Source organism: Macrobrachium rosenbergii, chromosome 21 (genome assembly GCF_040412425.1).
Source record: "Macrobrachium rosenbergii isolate ZJJX-2024 chromosome 21, ASM4041242v1, whole genome shotgun sequence".
Classification (NCBI taxonomy): Eukaryota; Metazoa; Arthropoda; class Malacostraca; order Decapoda; family Palaemonidae; genus Macrobrachium; species Macrobrachium rosenbergii.
In genome coordinates this window covers 44,224,703-44,241,772 of record NC_089761.1, presented here as the reverse complement: position 1 = coordinate 44,241,772, position 17,070 = coordinate 44,224,703, and the positions used below count along the sequence as shown (strand labels likewise).

General features: G+C 37.4%; 3 protein-coding genes across 3 annotated transcripts; all 3 read right to left on the bottom strand.

Moving 5' to 3' along the window:
* Positions 1-919: 919 nt before the first annotated feature.
* LOC136850068 (actin-57B-like) lies at positions 920-3,717 on the bottom strand. The gene is made up of 2 exons (XM_067123621.1): positions 3,594-3,717; positions 920-2,194 (listed from the first exon to the last, which is right to left on the bottom strand). The coding sequence occupies exon 2, from the start codon at positions 2,164-2,166 to the stop codon at positions 1,033-1,035; it is 1,134 nt and encodes a 377-aa protein (XP_066979722.1). The 5' UTR covers positions 2,167-2,194; positions 3,594-3,717; the 3' UTR covers positions 920-1,032.
* Positions 3,718-5,284: 1,567 nt separating this feature from the next.
* Positions 5,285-7,790, bottom strand: LOC136850067 (actin, alpha cardiac muscle 2-like). Its single transcript, XM_067123620.1, has 2 exons — positions 7,714-7,790; positions 5,285-6,559 (listed from the first exon to the last, which is right to left on the bottom strand). Exon 2 carries the CDS (start codon positions 6,526-6,528, stop codon positions 5,395-5,397), a length of 1,134 nt encoding a protein of 377 aa, XP_066979721.1. The 5' UTR covers positions 6,529-6,559; positions 7,714-7,790; the 3' UTR covers positions 5,285-5,394.
* A 5,563-nt stretch (positions 7,791-13,353) lies between these two features.
* Positions 13,354-16,251, bottom strand: LOC136850066 (actin-57B-like). Its single transcript, XM_067123619.1, has 2 exons — positions 16,126-16,251; positions 13,354-14,614 (listed from the first exon to the last, which is right to left on the bottom strand). The coding sequence occupies exon 2, from the start codon at positions 14,581-14,583 to the stop codon at positions 13,450-13,452; it is 1,134 nt and encodes a 377-aa protein (XP_066979720.1). The 5' UTR covers positions 14,584-14,614; positions 16,126-16,251; the 3' UTR covers positions 13,354-13,449.
* Between the last annotated feature and the right edge of the window lie 819 nt (positions 16,252-17,070).

Here is a 17,070-nt window from a genome sequence, read left to right as displayed (position 1 = left end):
TTAGTGTTTGTCTCTTGCAGTGAAAAATAAAATTCTAGGGTCTGGCTATTCCGCGTAAAAAATGTCATTACTAATATCTGGACAGCAAGGTTTGCTATTAAGAGCAAATAAAGAATTATAAAAAGTCGAAATCAACAAGTAAGAGTTCACAAGGTACATAAAACTTTAAACTTAAGCAAATAAGCCAGACGTTTTGCTATGTGGCGTTGCATAGTAAGTTTTTAAGTTTCAGTTTTGCTTGAGATTATCCAGTTTTTTTTTTTTTTAAGTATTGGGATCTCAAGTTTGAAATACGACTTTTCAGTCGCAAATGTACTGTCATCCGGTAAAGCGAACTACTGAAATCTACCATACACAGACGACTGAAATTCAAATGATAATAATAATAATAATAATAATAATAATAATAATAATAATAATAATAATAATAATAATAATAATAATAATAATAATAAATAAATAAATAAATAAATAAATAAACAAATAAATAAATAAATAAGAATACAAAAATATTAATTAAATCATTGAGATAATGAAGAGGTTTGGGTACGTAAATTAAGATGACAATACAACAGCAGTTTTCAAAAACGCTGAAAAGAAACCAACAGAGAGACATTCGAGCAACTGACCCTTCTCTGTTAAACATTCGCAAAATAATGCAATTACAACTCCTACGACGGAAAATAAAATCTGAGGAATCTAAGTACATAGCTTTTTATATATAAATAGTATCTCTGCAAATCAAGATGAATTACACCTTCGTAAGTGAACATAACCTTGGAAGCGATTATCTAAAATATAAACGTCTAATTAATACTCAACTGCGATGTTGCCTTCGAAATGATGTTTCCCAATCAGTAACAATTCAAGTACGTAAAACATCAGAAAGCATAAATAGGAGTAATCGAAACAGACAAGATTTTATGATATGAATGTTTATTAGAGAAGTTATGACAGGAACATCATGGTCTCACGGAATGGAGTTTTTCTTGTATATGGAATAGAAAAACAATGACTGCGCATGCAGTATGCTTAGAAGCACTTGCGGTGGACAATGCCAGGGCCAGACTCATCGTATTCCTCCTTGGTGATCCACAAGGCCTGGAAGGTGGACAGAGAACCAAGGATGGAACCACCGATCCAGACGGAGTACTTCCTCTCAGGAGGAGCAACGATCTTGATCTTGATGGTGGATGGAGAAAGGGAAGTGATTTCCTTCTGCATCCTGTCAGCAATACCAGCATACATGGTGGTACCACCAGACATGACAACGTTGGCCAACAGGTCCTTCCTGATGTCGATGTCGCACCTCATAACGGAGTTGTGGACGACTTCATGAACACCAGCAGATTCCATACCAAGGAAGGAAGGCTGGAACAGAGACTCGGGAGCACGGAAACGCTCGTTGCCGATGGTGATGACCTGACCGTCGGGAAGTTCATAGGACTTGTCGATGGAGGAGGAGGCGGCAGCAACGTTCATCTCACTCTCGAAGTCCAGGGCGATGTAGCAAAGCTTCTCCTTGATGTCACGAACGATCTCACGCTCAGCGGTGGTGGTGAAGGAGTAGCCACGCTCAGTCATGATCTTCATCAAGTAGTTGGTGATATCACGACCAGCCAAGTCCAGACGGAGGATGGCATGGGGAAGGGCGAAACCCTCATAGACGGGAACCATGTGGGAAACACCATCACCAGAGTCGCAAACCTCACCAGTGGTACGGCCAGAGGCGTAAAGAGAAAGGACAGCCTGGATGCAAATGTAAGTGGCAGGCATGTTGAAGGACTCGAACATGATCTGAGTCATCTTCTCACGGTTAGCCTTTGGGTTAAGAGGAGCCTCAGTAAGCATGGTTGGAGATTCCTCAGGGGCAACACGGAGTTCATTGTAGAAGGTGTGGTACCAGACCTTCTCCATGTCGTCCCAGTTGGTGATGATACCATGCTCAATGGGGTACTTGAGGGTGAGAATACCACGCTTGCTCTGGGCTTCATCACCGACGTAGGCGTCCTTCTGACCCATACCGACCATCACACCCTGGTGACGGGCGCGGCCAACGATGGAGGGGAAGACAGCTCGAGGAGCGTCATCACCGGCAAAGCCAGCCTTGACAAGACCGGAGCCATTGTCGCAAATGAGCACCGCCGCCTCTTCGTCGTCGCACATGATGGTGGTTTTTTGAGTCTAGTGATGCCTGTGTGAAAAGAAAGCAATATCTGTTACAGATCATAAACAACTCTGCAAAGGTTGTCCCTTACCTGTTTATGTATATTTTTTTTTTACATTTACCACTAAACCAGACATAGATAAGCAAGCGAGAGAGAGAGAGAGAGAGAGAGAGAGAGAGAGAGAGAGAGAGAGAGAGAGAGAGAGAGAACAAAGTTATATTCTTTGCACAAAATTGTGTCCACGGTCTTAGTTAAGGGTTAACACTGACTTCATTTAAGTTGCTCTGTAAAATCATTTGCTAATTTCTACAGAGAATTACAGATTCTTGATCTCCAAAGCGAATCGATCAACTTTAAATATAGTAACTGCAGACAGTATCCCCACGAAGGCTAGTTCTTTATCACCAATTTCTTAAGTTACTAGTGCTTGACCTCATTCGGGTGTTATATGCTACTTTAGATGGGGGGCTAAATGGTATAAAAAAAAAATATATCGGCGGAGAAGTCCTTTTAAACTTACAATATAATTCTAAAAGGCAGTTATTTATCAAAGCAACTCTAACTTTTCTTCGTTCATGGAATGATGGCAGCTTTCCTCTTTTAGAGCATAACAACACTTGTCTTCTTTGATAGAACAACAGCCCTTGTCTTTGCGAAATTGAATCTTACTCACGTTCAAGTACGAGTACAAATAATGTAAATATAAATAACAAACAGTTCTAGTTTTAAAATAGCTCACTCTGTAAAATGAGGAAATTGACTCGTAGGCTAAACCGGTCCAGTATTCTTCTTGACTTTCTTAGCCTCGTTGTACAATGAAAGATTAATAGCATGCATAATGTGCACTTCATTTTCTTTGATATAAATGACAATCACACTTTTCATCGCTCTGCTGCCCTTGATAAGATATAGATATTTAATATAATTTTTTCAGTTGCAATTCCCTCGTACTCAAAGAAAAAGCGCAAATCATTTTGGAGAAATGATAGCAAATTTCATCAAAACTAAACGAAAGTTTTACAAATGCCCAGATTTTATCTGAAATTTCTTATAATAATAATGGAGTATGTAGCAACCTAATAGATTTTAGTATAAAATATGATAAGAACTTGGCTATGCAATATGGCTCAATGTTTCAATTATGTATTTGTAGACTTTTATATCACTTATTTCATTAGCAAGATATATTTTTAATATAACTTTCTTTTTCATATAGTAAAGGACCTTAATATAAGTTTCAGCTCAGGACGAGTCAACAAATCAGAGTAAGAAAACACGGTGCCTTTGTTCCACTAATAATCAATAGATGAATCACTCTGCGCGGAAGTCAGTTACCTTCTCACTTGCTTACAAATGATCTAAATGTCCAAATCTAACATCTCTCGACTGAAAAAAGTCGAAACCTCTCCCTGAGAGTCACCTTACCCTGTCAGAGTCCCGTGAAGACTAAGACGGAAGATGCCGATTTGCTTTTATATACGGCTTCCTAGAGCACACCCTCGCCAAATCAATAACAACAAAAACGAAACAAAACAAATTGAACCCCTAAACCCATGCATTTTGTCTTTGGAAGGGGAATCTCAGGAATGAGAATCATTGTTTCAGAATGCTCCTTTAAACTCTCGCCAAATTTCGCGCTTCCTGGCTTATAGTAACATGCTCACGTTAAGAAACCTCGAAAACAATTGGCAGCAGAATTAGATGTGATAAGTACGGACATTTTCCCGAGCGTGGTTGGCATTGATTGTATCAACAAACATTTAAACTAAATGTTTAACAGTCATCATGAATACGTAAACTCAAAAAGGATTATTCAATTACATAAATACATACACATCCATAAATAAATATGTATATGTATATATGTATACATATATATATATATATATATATATATATATATATATATATATATATATATATATATATATATATGGGTATATATATTTTAATTTACAGTGGCCTGTTCAAAGAGATGCTAACCTTCTGTTCCTAGGCAGACAGCAAAGTTTGCATAACATCGGTTTTTGACGTTTACTGGTGGTCATCGTTGTTGTTCTTCATTCTAGTTTACAGCTTATTTGTATCACATTTGCTACACAGATAGGCGAAATTTAGCATTGTGTCGTGGGTAAGTACGTGGATGGATGACCGTCAATAAATACTGGACAAACACAAACTAGTCCAGTTGCTGATCTCTCGATCAGAATATTTAAGCAATGAAATTCAGACATCCTTAGTACAGGAGGACCAGTTACTACCAGTTCCACTTCTAAAAGCTTGCTTTCTTATTTATTTATGCAAATAATGTACGGCCATGAAGTGTAGCATATGTCTGATTCATTTTTGTACTGTCACTTCAGCAGCTTTTGTATTTTGAAAGACCAGATAATTGCTTAATTGGTGAAGAAAGTCGGACCACCCGAGAATTTAAGTTGAAAGCAAACGCATCGGAAGTATGTCGCCGGTTCTCATATGTTTAGATCGTTTTATTCGTATGGATGTTACATTTACAATAAAATTCAGTCTCTGTTGTTTGGTACTGGTCACACTACAATGCTGAAATTGCCACGGATGATAGTGAAGACGGTATGGTTTTGCATTGCCTTCTTAGCTACGTTACTATCAAGAATTTTAACAAAGGAATCTAGTAGAAGACTGAAATTCCTATCTTATTTTGGTTCTCAAACATTATCTGCTGTTTCTTCAGTGAAAGATTTCTCCATACTGTGATGTTAAGGGAAGATTCAGGGTCTTGACCAACTGTCAAAAAAAGAAATCTCTGAGAACTCTCCGCAGTATTAACGCGAAACTTCGTTTTTCTAAAACATTTCGGCTGTACCTTTGGAACTGAATTTTAGTCCCTAAAATCCATTTAAAATGTCTATACGTATACGAAATATAATGAAGAGTTACGAATATCAACGTCTCTATTTTGAGTCGTCTATTTTGTACAGGTCCATAGTCGAGGGTTTAAGGTAAACAATCTGATTATGTTTTACTTGACTATGAGAATGTTAACTTCGGAATACAGACGGAATATAATTAGTATCGTTCCTATAAAAAATTATTATTGAAAAAAACTAGGGAAACTAGTGATTTGAAAAAAATCTCAGTTTAATCATGTCATTTATTCCAGATAATAAAATAGTCATATACTACCATCGTGGAATGAACAATCTTATATCATAATTACGATAAGATTTCAGGAAATGATGCACTACTTTTAGAAGCACTTGCGGTGGACAATGCCGGGGCCAGACTCATCGTATTCCTCCTTGGTGATCCACAAGGCCTGGAAGGTGGACAGAGAACCAAGGATGGAACCACCGATCCAGACGGAGTATTTCCTCTCAGGGGGAGCAATAATTTTGATCTTTATGGTGGATGGAGAAAGAGCAGTGATCTCCTTCTGCATCCTGTCAGCAATACCAGCATACATGGTGGTACCACCAGACATGACAATGTTGGCCAGTAGGTCCTTCCTGATGTCGATGTCGCACCTCATAACGGAGTTGTGGACGACCTCATGAACACCAGCAGATTCCATACCAAGGAAGGAAGGCTGGAACAGAGACTCGGGAGCACGGAAACGTTCATTACCAATGGTGATGACCTGACCGTCGGGGAGTTCATAGGACTTGTCGATGGAGGAGGAGGCGGCAGCAACGTTCATCTCACTCTCGAAGTCCAGGGCAATGTAGCAAAGCTTCTCCTTGATGTCACGGACGATCTCACGTTCAGCGGTGGTGGTGAAGGAGTAGCCACGCTCAGTCATGATCTTCATCAAGTAGTTGGTGATGTCACGACCAGCCAAGTCCAGACGGAGGATGGCATGGGGAAGGGCGAAACCTTCATAGACGGGCACCATGTGGGAGACACCATCACCGGAGTCACAAACCTCACCAGTCGTACGGCCAGAGGCGTAGAGGGACAGGACAGCCTGGATACAGACATATGTGGCGGGCATGTTGAAGGACTCGAACATGATCTGAGTCATCTTCTCACGGTTGGCCTTAGGGTTAAGAGGAGCTTCAGTAAGCATGGTTGGGGATTCCTCAGGGGCAACACGGAGTTCATTGTAGAAGGTGTGGTACCAGACTTTCTCCATGTCGTCCCAGTTGGTGATAATACCATGCTCAATGGGGTACTTGAGGGTGAGGATACCACGCTTGCTCTGGGCCTCATCACCAACATAGGCGTCCTTCTGACCCATACCGACCATCACACCCTGGTGACGGGCGCGGCCAACGATGGAGGGGAAGACAGATCGAGGAGCATCATCACCGGCAAAGCCAGCCTTGACAAGACCGGAGCCATTGTCGCAAACGAGCGCCGCCGCCTCTTCGTCGTCACACATGATGGTGGTTGGTTATGGAGTCTAGATATGCCTGAAATAAAAAAAGTAGGATTATGTGCAGATAACAAGGATACTGATCTGTACAATTACATATAATATTATTATTAATATTATTTAGTGGAAAACACGTTATTTCTAAACAGTTGACAATTTTTAACTTCATTGAATGAAAAGAGCTCCATCTGTAAAACTAGTTGAAAATAAGAAGGGGGCATCATTCTTGATTGCTAAAAACTTAAAAAGATTACATTACTCGCTAAATTGTAAATGAACGTAGTGAAGTGTGTCCTAGATAGACGCAATTCATATTCGATTTCTTGAATGAAACTTCCTTGGGATCAGTATGCTATTTCCATCTTAACAGGAAATGAATTAAAATGTTTGAAAAAGCTCTCAAAATATTGGCTCAAAAAACTCAGAAAGAATAAAAAAAAGCGAGAGATACTGTAGTTTTGTTTACAGAACTGACGGAATATAATTCTGTGGATGCAAAAGTCTGGAGCTTCAGCTGAGAATACAATAAGAGCAGGTTTATGTGAAACACACAATTTTTACTTCTCATTGTTAATGTTCGACTTGTGATTTATACTCGACACCTTTATTGCAGTTTCCAGAACCTTTATAAATTACGTACTTAATTTACGCTGACATTCCTTTGAATCTGAATAATCTTTAGAATAACTGAATCTAAGGCGGAGGTTCATTTCGGCCAGTTCCATTTCTTTTAGTTACTGTATAATGAAAACATACAGAACAAGCAGTGTGAATATACCAAGTATTAATGTGTTCATTTTATTTTCATGAAAGCCAATTCATAGTAACATGGTGAAATAACAGTTACAAGAACATCACTGGTGACGTATTTAACACATTATATATTTAATTTAAATATTCAACATATGATATATTGAACTATTCTGAAAATAATTCAATTGTTAAATTATTCGTTAACATCTGAATCTTCGTTGTTGATGCACAGGCTATCTACAAAGAATAAACACGATTATCTCAGCTTCGAAAGTATTCTGTTATCCCCTGAGACATATTTAACACACTTTTTCAAAACTCAAGTACACCACTTTTCCAGGAGACTAAGTAGCCCAACAAAAATCTGACTCTCGATCCTCACCCCATTTTTTTTTCTTTTCTCTGAATAGTCAGAATTTACAAGAACGCACTACTTACCCTGCTCGAGTCCAGTAGACTAAGACTACCAAGAGCGCACTTCTTCGTTTTATACTGAATCAAGGAATGCTTAATCCTATTGAACGCATTTTTTTATGCACTCGTGCCAAGCACTAACCAAAGCTGAAGTGGATCACCTTGCGAGTACTTTGTCTTTCAGATAAGGAATGTTTACAGTTTTGCATCAATGTTACATAGCAACATCTTCGACCAGGCCACATAATATGTCTTACAGAAGCCTGACCTTGTCTCGTTTGCTTTCGCTAACTGCTAAAAGCTTTAAACATATAACACAGAAAATCTATACAAAAACCTCCTTAATACTAATTGAAAACAAAACCTTTGTCAAGAGCTGTGTTTTGACGGCTATATTCTTGAAAAATAACCTTCCATAATACATTCGAAGAATAATTTTATTAAAATTACCATTTACCCTGTTGGTTGTGGTTAAATTTCAGTTCTCTTTGTTTTGCAATATTTTTTTTCTATTTACAATATACATCCGAAACACAATATGAAAAAACTACCTAAATGATAAAAAACTTCATCAGAGAAAGACTGAATCACCAAGTCTTGCATGTGTGTGGATATGGTGCAGAAAAAAATAAACATTATGTATACTATGCAAAAGGTGAGAAAGCCAGATGGTTTGATGACTGTGCCTGGGGTAGATAAAGCTAGGAAGGGTATGGCTTGTAGAGTTAGGAAGGTTCTGGAAGTATGTGACAAAGTACAAATGCGTTAGTTCGAGGAATGGATGTGTAAGGCAGAGTGTGACAAGAGTATGCAAAGAATGGGAGTGAGATTGCATGTTATTGGGATAGTCTGAATCCGTGCCTGGCTGGGTTCAGAGGAAAACTAGAACTGCTGTCAAACTAAGTAAAAAAAAAAAAAAAAAAAAAAAAAGAGGTTTGTGAAGTACAGTAGCAAATACGAATGTGAAAGTCAAAGTTACGGTGTTCGCTTACTTCCGGATTAGCGATCGTGACAGTGATTAGCGGGAAAACTTGCACCTGACATCACGGGTAGAGACTGCATTGACCGATCACAGCTACTGTCATCTATTTTCTTGATGCGTAACTGGCATTGTGACTTGGTGTATTTATATGACGTAATGCTGAAATATGTTTTTTTTTTGTGAGTATATTCTTTACTTTACTTATTTATCTTTATGCCATCAACTGTGCATTCGAAGCCTCCTGACATGGGCTACAGCACCGGTAACAATGGCTGACAACGCGACACTCCCTGCATTTTTAGACAACGATAAATAAGACTCATTAAAAAAGGGCAAGCCAAAATTAATTTACACTAGAATACCTAGAATCTTGAAGCATGTCTATTTATAAAATGTTACACTGATAAGCAGAGACTCGCTTTTTAGTTGAAGGATTATTAATAACGTTAAACATAATCCGCTACGTTACCTTCGTTCTCAGCTAAAGTATATAATTGCTGTACTTTACTTTTGTTTTGGTATAATAAATAAAAAGAAAAATCCGCGTCTTCTTTTTGTATTTTATTCTTATTGCAATATTATATTAGAGGAATGTCATACAAGCAAAACAGACAAAAAAAATATTTTTGAGTTCATAGACCAAGTAGCTAGCCCAACTGGCCGATAAGGTTTTTTATTAATATGTTAATTTTTTATTATTAATCAGCATCCACATCTATCATCAGCTGGCCTTTTCTCTACAGCCTCCACAGGGGCTGTTAATCGAGGTTATATATTATGGTGGATGATGCAGTATAAGTCTATTTTTATTGTGGCTGGATAAGTTGGAGATTAAGAGAGGATACCAGCGTCAGTTAGAAATATAATATAATTTGCTTACCGATACAGTTTATAATATATATTAAGATAGTATATCTTCATTGTCTTTTAGTAACATCTCACAATTTACTTGAAAAGGGGGAAGAGTTTATTAAAGATCATAGCTAATACTTGATGGTAAAAAAAAGTAATTGTCTTATTTTGTAATATAGGCAGGACTTTGCTAGATGACTCCAAAGATATCCATTAATCCAAAAATTGCTTTGAAAGTTGAGGGTAACTATTTATTCTTTCATGTAAGGTATCTCGATGCTGATCCAAAGCCTGATCCATAATATTATCACGAGTTGAACGTTCAACACTGGCAGTGAACAAAAAAAACAAGGAAAACAGCAGCTACCAAATTGTCTCTACATACACAGCTTATATCATATACACACACACACACACACACACACACACACACATATATATATATATATATATATATATATATATATATATATATATATATATATATATATATATATAAATATAAAATCTTCCTTTCATTTTCACACACACTCACTAACACACATATATATATATATATATATATATATATATATATATATATATATAAATATAAAATCTTCCTTTCATTTTCATATGCAGGATCTCATATAAAAGAGAATTTCATTACAGATATATATATATATATATATATATATATATATATATATATATATATATATATATATATATATATATATATATATATAAACTTTCCGAATTCATTTTCATATGCAGGATCTTAGAAATGAAAGATAATTTATATTACAGGCTTATAATATATATATATATATATATATATATATATATATATATATATATATATATATATATATATATATATATATACTACCTGACCAACCCGGCGCTGCCCGGGAAAACTCTGAATCACATTCGATCATCTACCTTAGAAAGGAAGTAACACATGGTGTGGTTTTGATTAACATTTATTTGAAGCAATGAATTATAGACAGGATTATTATTCACAGGAAAGGAAGTATTTTCAATGACAGTACACTTACTTTACACGCTAAAAGAATTCAAAGAAGATGCAGGAAAATTTGTCTAATCATGGCCACATTTCAAGTCACGCTACTTGGCCCGACACTGAGCAAGAAAGTGTACGAACCTACGTTCCCGACACTCCACGTTTCACACCAGTCCAAATGTTATCCCATGGCTGGGTCTTTGCCAGGACCTGCAGTAAATAGGGTACCCCGGAGGGCGGGTGTACGGGTTTGAAGCCTACGCCAAAACCTTCCTTGAGTCAAATGAGGGCCACGTGCAAAATTTTGCCTTGATCGGCCAAACAGTTCGGATTTCTACAGAGCATAAGTTTACATATGTACAAGTTTTATATATATATAATTGATAGAGATATTGATTACTTTTTCTTTATTTTTGGAAGTGTCAAATTCAAAATTGAAGAGCCCATTCTTTCATTTCCGCAGCGAAATCTTTCACGCAGAGAATTCTCTCCCTATAGTTTTGAATGTGGCACATGCATACAGAGGATTTTTTCCTTGTATTGTCGCATGTTACACACACACACACACACACACACACACACACACACACACACACACACACACACACATATATATATATATATATATATATATATATATATATATATATATATATATATATATATATGATGAAGAAGGGTCCCTTCTTTCATTTTCATATGCGGAATCCCTCAAGTAAAGTAATTTTTTTCTAAAATTTTTCGAGTGTCATATTTAGTAATGTACAGTTCATTCTTTATTTTTTATTCACAAACTTTGCATCTAGAGGACATCTCTTTCTACTTTTGCATACTGCAATGTGATATGAGAAGATCCACACTTTCATTTTCATATACGGAGTCCTTCGGGGAGGCGGCTCTTTCCATTTAGTTCACACGTACCATTTTCTTATATTGTAGTGTACCTTCTTTCATTTTCATATGTAGGATCCTACATGAAGAGGACTCTTACCTTCTATTTTTGCAAGTGATTATATCACAATAAAGGACCATTTTTTTATTTTCCTATGCAGGATCTTTCAATTAAAGGAGACTAGGACACTCCTTAAATTTCTTTATGAGTCATTATAAATATATATATATATATATATATATATATATATATATATATATATATATATATATATATATATATATATATACTACTTGGCTTTACTCATGTCATTTTCATGAGCAGAATCCTTCTAAAGACTTTTCCTGCTGCTTCAGCATATGGCAAACAATTTATAAGAAGGCCCATTCTTTCATTTCCATATGCGAATACTTCGTGTGATTCCGTTTAGCTTTGCATATTGACTCTTCCTACTGTTTTTGCATGTGGCATGCTGTGTGTGCATATTTCATCAAATCAAAACCAAATATTGTTTTTTAAGAGAAGAGCGAAAGAACAATTTGAAAGGGGATGAAGCGTCGCCTCGAACTGCAGCACCTTTGAAAATTGTAACTCTTCTGGGTAATAAGCAGCATTAGCTTCCGCGAATTACGATTAGTTTTAGAGATAACAGCTGCGAACAATACAGTCAGCCCGGGAAAATAAAACAGACTACAGGTAGCAGCAGGGCCGGTAATTTTGCTCCTTATATCACACAATTAACGGTAGGTTAGTCACATAAGATGTTAGTTTTCGATATCGAGATGAGATACTTTCGATGACTTGTCGCCAAACTTGTGATCAGCGGGTGTGAAGTTTTTAAGATTTAATTTCCCCTGTCCAAATTTATCTGATTTGTTGTTGCTTGAGGGCAATTTATATCACTGTTGTTGTACCCGACTCTTCATTTTTACAGTCCCCAGGAGGACTCACCGAGGACCTGTGACTTGTCTGACTAAACTGGTTACAAAATGGAAGGATGGTCCTTTATGCACCAAAGGTGTTAACGATCAAACGAGGACAAACCCTATCCCAAACAAGAAATCTCTCAAGTCACTGGAATTCAGAATTCCAGCATAACCAGGAATAATCGGACCTCCTTTCGTTCGCATCTTCGTAACTTTGGCGACAACAAAAAAGAGAACAACTAATCTGCCTATGATGCACAATGGTCGGCTAGAATAACGAGTTATAGATGCAATCTAACTCAAGAAGTCTAGGACTAAAATAAGCATGAATTATAAAAATAAATTTCTATACTGTTTTCTTCACGATAAAAATCGTAATTTGGAACACTGTCGTCTGTAATTTTGATCCGGTTAACCATTTAAACCAAGAAGCACAATTTATACATACAACTCTTGCAAACACGTAAAAGGCAATTAAAAATTTTTTAGGCAAATGGGCCCTAGTGGACGATCCACTGAGAGAGAGAGAGAGAGAGAGAGAGAGAGAGAGAGAGAGAGAGAGAGAGAGAGAGAGAGAGAGAGAGAGAGAGAGAGTAGCATAATAAAAAGTAATCATCACTTAAAATATTTACAGATTGTACCTTCCAAACAACTTGTCCGTTTTCGACATCAAAATTTAAGACAAATTGCGGTTGTCATGCAGGTGCATGAAATCTGCCTAATGCTATATTAAAAAGGTATTGAGTATATCTTCAAGGAAATTAAACATGATGAGAAGGACTTCAAATCTTCATAAGCGAAATATTATATAGTTCGCTAAATGAAGACATGAGAAACATTTATATGGTAACTTATCGGCAAATTTAAGGTATACACTATATATAAATGTAAACAGATAATGACTGCTAAAACAGGTGGAAAGAAGATAGCCGATATCAGTACCTTCGTTTAGAAATTAAATATCCGAGATAAATTGTAGAGGGATAAGGAAATAAAAAGACAAACGTTCATAGTGTCCATTTATCTAACATTATAAGCAAAAGTGTAGTATAATCAAGGAATGAAGATGCTTCCGCAATTCATACATAATGACATCAGACATTTAGAAGCACTTGCGGTGGACAATGCCGGGGCCAGACTCATCGTATTCCTCCTTGGTGATCCACAAGGCCTGGAAGGTGGACAGAGAACCAAGGATGGAACCACCGATCCAGACGGAGTACTTCCTCTCAGGGGGAGCGATGATCTTGATCTTGATGGTGGATGGAGAAAGGGAAGTGATTTCCTTCTGCATCCTGTCAGCAATACCAGCATACATGGTGGTACCACCAGACATGACAATGTTACCGAGAAGGTCCTTCCTGATGTCGATGTCGCACCTCATGACGGAATTGTGGACGACCTCATGAACACCAGCAGATTCCATACCAAGGAAGGAAGGCTGGAACAGAGACTCGGGAGCACGGAAACGCTCGTTGCCGATGGTGATGACCTGACCGTCAGGAAGTTCATAGGACTTGTCAATGGAGGACGAGGCAGCAGCGACGTTCATCTCACTCTCGAAGTCCAGGGCAATGTAGCAAAGCTTCTCCTTGATGTCACGGACGATCTCACGTTCAGCGGTGGTGGTGAAGGAGTAGCCACGCTCGGTCATGATCTTCATCAAGTAGTTGGTGATATCACGACCAGCCAAGTCCAGACGGAGGATGGCATGGGGAAGGGCGAAACCTTCATAGACGGGCACCATGTGGGAGACACCATCACCGGAGTCACAAACCTCACCAGTGGTACGACCAGAGGCGTAGAGGGAGAGGACAGCCTGGATGCAGACATAAGTGGCGGGCATGTTGAAGGACTCAAACATAATCTGAGTCATCTTCTCACGGTTGGCCTTGGGGTTAAGGGGAGCCTCAGTAAGCATTGTTGGGGATTCCTCAGGGGCGACACGGAGCTCATTGTAGAAGGTGTGGTACCAGACCTTCTCCATGTCGTCCCAGTTGGTGATGATACCATGCTCGATGGGGTACTTGAGGGTGAGGATACCACGCTTGCTCTGGGCCTCATCACCAACGTAGGCGTCCTTCTGACCCATACCGACCATCACACCCTGGTGACGGGCGCGGCCAACGATGGAGGGGAAGACAGCTCGAGGAGCGTCATCACCGGCAAAGCCAGCCTTGACAAGACCGGAGCCATTGTCGCAAACGAGCGCCGCCGCCTCTTCGTCGTCACACATGGTGGTGGTTGGTTATGGATTTAGTGATTCCCTGAAATCGAAGAGTAAGAAATTTTTCAATGAATTGATAGTAAAAAGTAAAACACTAAGGAAAATAAACAGATAATACTAAATACATGTAAAGTGCTCTGATTGTCGATAGACAAACATGAGAATGCAAGACATTCCACAGCCCCAAATATATATTCCACCTGATAAAATTGATTTCTTTACTGCAAGTTGCTTATTGAACAAATAATTAAATCCGACCCAGTTCAGTCTTGAAATGTTAAAGGAGTCAAACTGTAAATTGAGATGAAAATATCACAAAGAGAAGAAAGCCTTCCACACATTTTCTACTGTTAAATGTACATTTGATATATGGAATAAACTATATTACAATTTGACTCTTCCAATTAAAAGGAATTTATAACTTGAGAATATTAGCTTCCTAATATTTTGTGACACATTTCCGACATGGAACTTTTTCAGTCATTAGTGGTTCTCATTATGTCAAAAGTTATGAAATTACTCTTGAATCCAAATACATGTCACCTCAAGTCAGCAGTTGTGGAACGTAAAAGCCATGATAAAGTAATTTCCATTCTGATCTATAATATCTCTCCCGAGTATCTGGGTTTCTCTGAATTTACAATTCAACTCTATTCCTAACATACAAGTTAATAATCTGCCAACTAGATTTGAAAATGGGTTCCTTAATTTATCAAGCGTATATTCTAAACTTTCAAGTTCTTGTTCCTTCTTGTAGTATTAAGAATGTTCAAATCTTTTTAATTCACGTCTACGTTATGTTGACAATTACCGAAAAGTTACCAGTGATTTAGCTGTTTGTGAACTTACATGTCACCGACTGATCATTCCTGGGTAAATTAACTGATTATATAAGAACCTATACATACTAATCTCCGTTCGAACGCTTATATCTGACATTCCAGTCTCCGATTGTTAATTTTTCGGAATACTGACGATAAAACCGAAAATTTTAAAAGCTTCCATGTTCATAAGGAAAATATGGAAGCCCTTAGAAATTTTACTGCCGCACCTTTGAAACAGTGCTCAAATCACAAAATGTTCAATTTCAATAGTTTAAGGCATACTTGTCAATCGATATTCCTAAAAGATGCTGTAGCGGTTCAAATGATTCAATTATTAAAAAAAGAAAAGGACAAAATCAGGAGCTAAGTAGAAAATCAAATTCCAGCATGATGTAACTGAAAAGTAGATACTGATTTTTGACTTCTTGAATAAAATGAACATAAAATCACCAGTAAGATTTCCGATATCTTTTCACATACACAAGTATTTTAAAATTATCTAAAATGTTTCACACGAGCAAAATATCATTGCCTTCCTGAAGGGAAAGAGCATTTCCATTAACTGTCTTCACAATCTCGACACTAAAATACACAATAGTTTTGCAAATGCGTATCACTTTCCGAAAAGAAGCAGTACCCCACTCACTAAAGAGCAAGTAAAAACTGCCTACTAGAATTATTTCTTATGTAATTCAAGGCTTCAATTCAACCAGAACGATCCACATACCCTGCTCGAGCCCTGAAGACTAAGGCTGTGTCGGTCAGACTACCTCTTATATATCTGGTCGGGGAAGTCTTAATCCCTCTTGCAGGAACTTGTTCTGCACCCTCGCCAAATCAATAATAAGAACAGAGAGTAGCAGAAGAAATTTTTCGGATGTTTATTACTGCTTTGAAGTAGTCCTTTAAGCCCAGTCCCAATATAACGTGTCTTGGCTACTTGTATCCTCTGTACGGAGGTAAGGTATCCGCTGGTGTTGTGTTCTTTAGACATCTGCTAAAAACAGTCAGAGACATTCTGATCGTGGTGACGCATTTTTTCTTGGTTCGTCTACTTATGCTTTCTTTCACTTATCTATTTTGGATGCGCTTGGAAGGTGGGAAGTATGAAAGTTTTGACCAGCTTTGGATACGTTATTATATCATAACTATCCTGTATGATACAATAATTTGATCAAGAGAATACAAGTGAGGAAAAACAAAGGAACGGTACATTAATTATAATAAGATAACATGTGAAGAGTGCATTAGAAGCACAGTATTCCTAGATGTAATTGGTATAGGATACGCATGCAACTTTAAGGAGGAATTCCCCTTCCCTCCATAAATATGTATTAATTTAGTAACTACGTATTAATTTAGAACCGAGAACTTGATTTTACTGAGGTTTAAAATTTCAAGTTCTTCAGTTCTGATTATGGGTGGCGAAGAAAAATTGCTAAAATTAATGAAAGAGTGCAAGTATTTGAAAGAATAGATAGCTGAAAGTGAATGTGAGTAAGAGACAGGTATGGGGGAAAATGAAAACCAGGGAGATAGAGGAATGGTGTACACACACACACATATATATATATATATATATATATATATATATATATATATATATATATATATATATATATATATATATATATATATATGTATGTATATATAATATATGTATGGTGGAAAA

Bases quoted from the DNA above. Each gene is read 5' to 3' on its own strand.
- LOC136850067 (XM_067123620.1), bottom strand. From the start codon at position 6,528: ATGTGTGACGACGAAGAGGCGGCGGCGCTCGTTTGCGACAATGGCTCC.
- LOC136850068 (XM_067123621.1), bottom strand. From the start codon at position 2,166: ATGTGCGACGACGAAGAGGCGGCGGTGCTCATTTGCGACAATGGCTCC.
- LOC136850066 (XM_067123619.1), bottom strand. From the start codon at position 14,583: ATGTGTGACGACGAAGAGGCGGCGGCGCTCGTTTGCGACAATGGCTCC.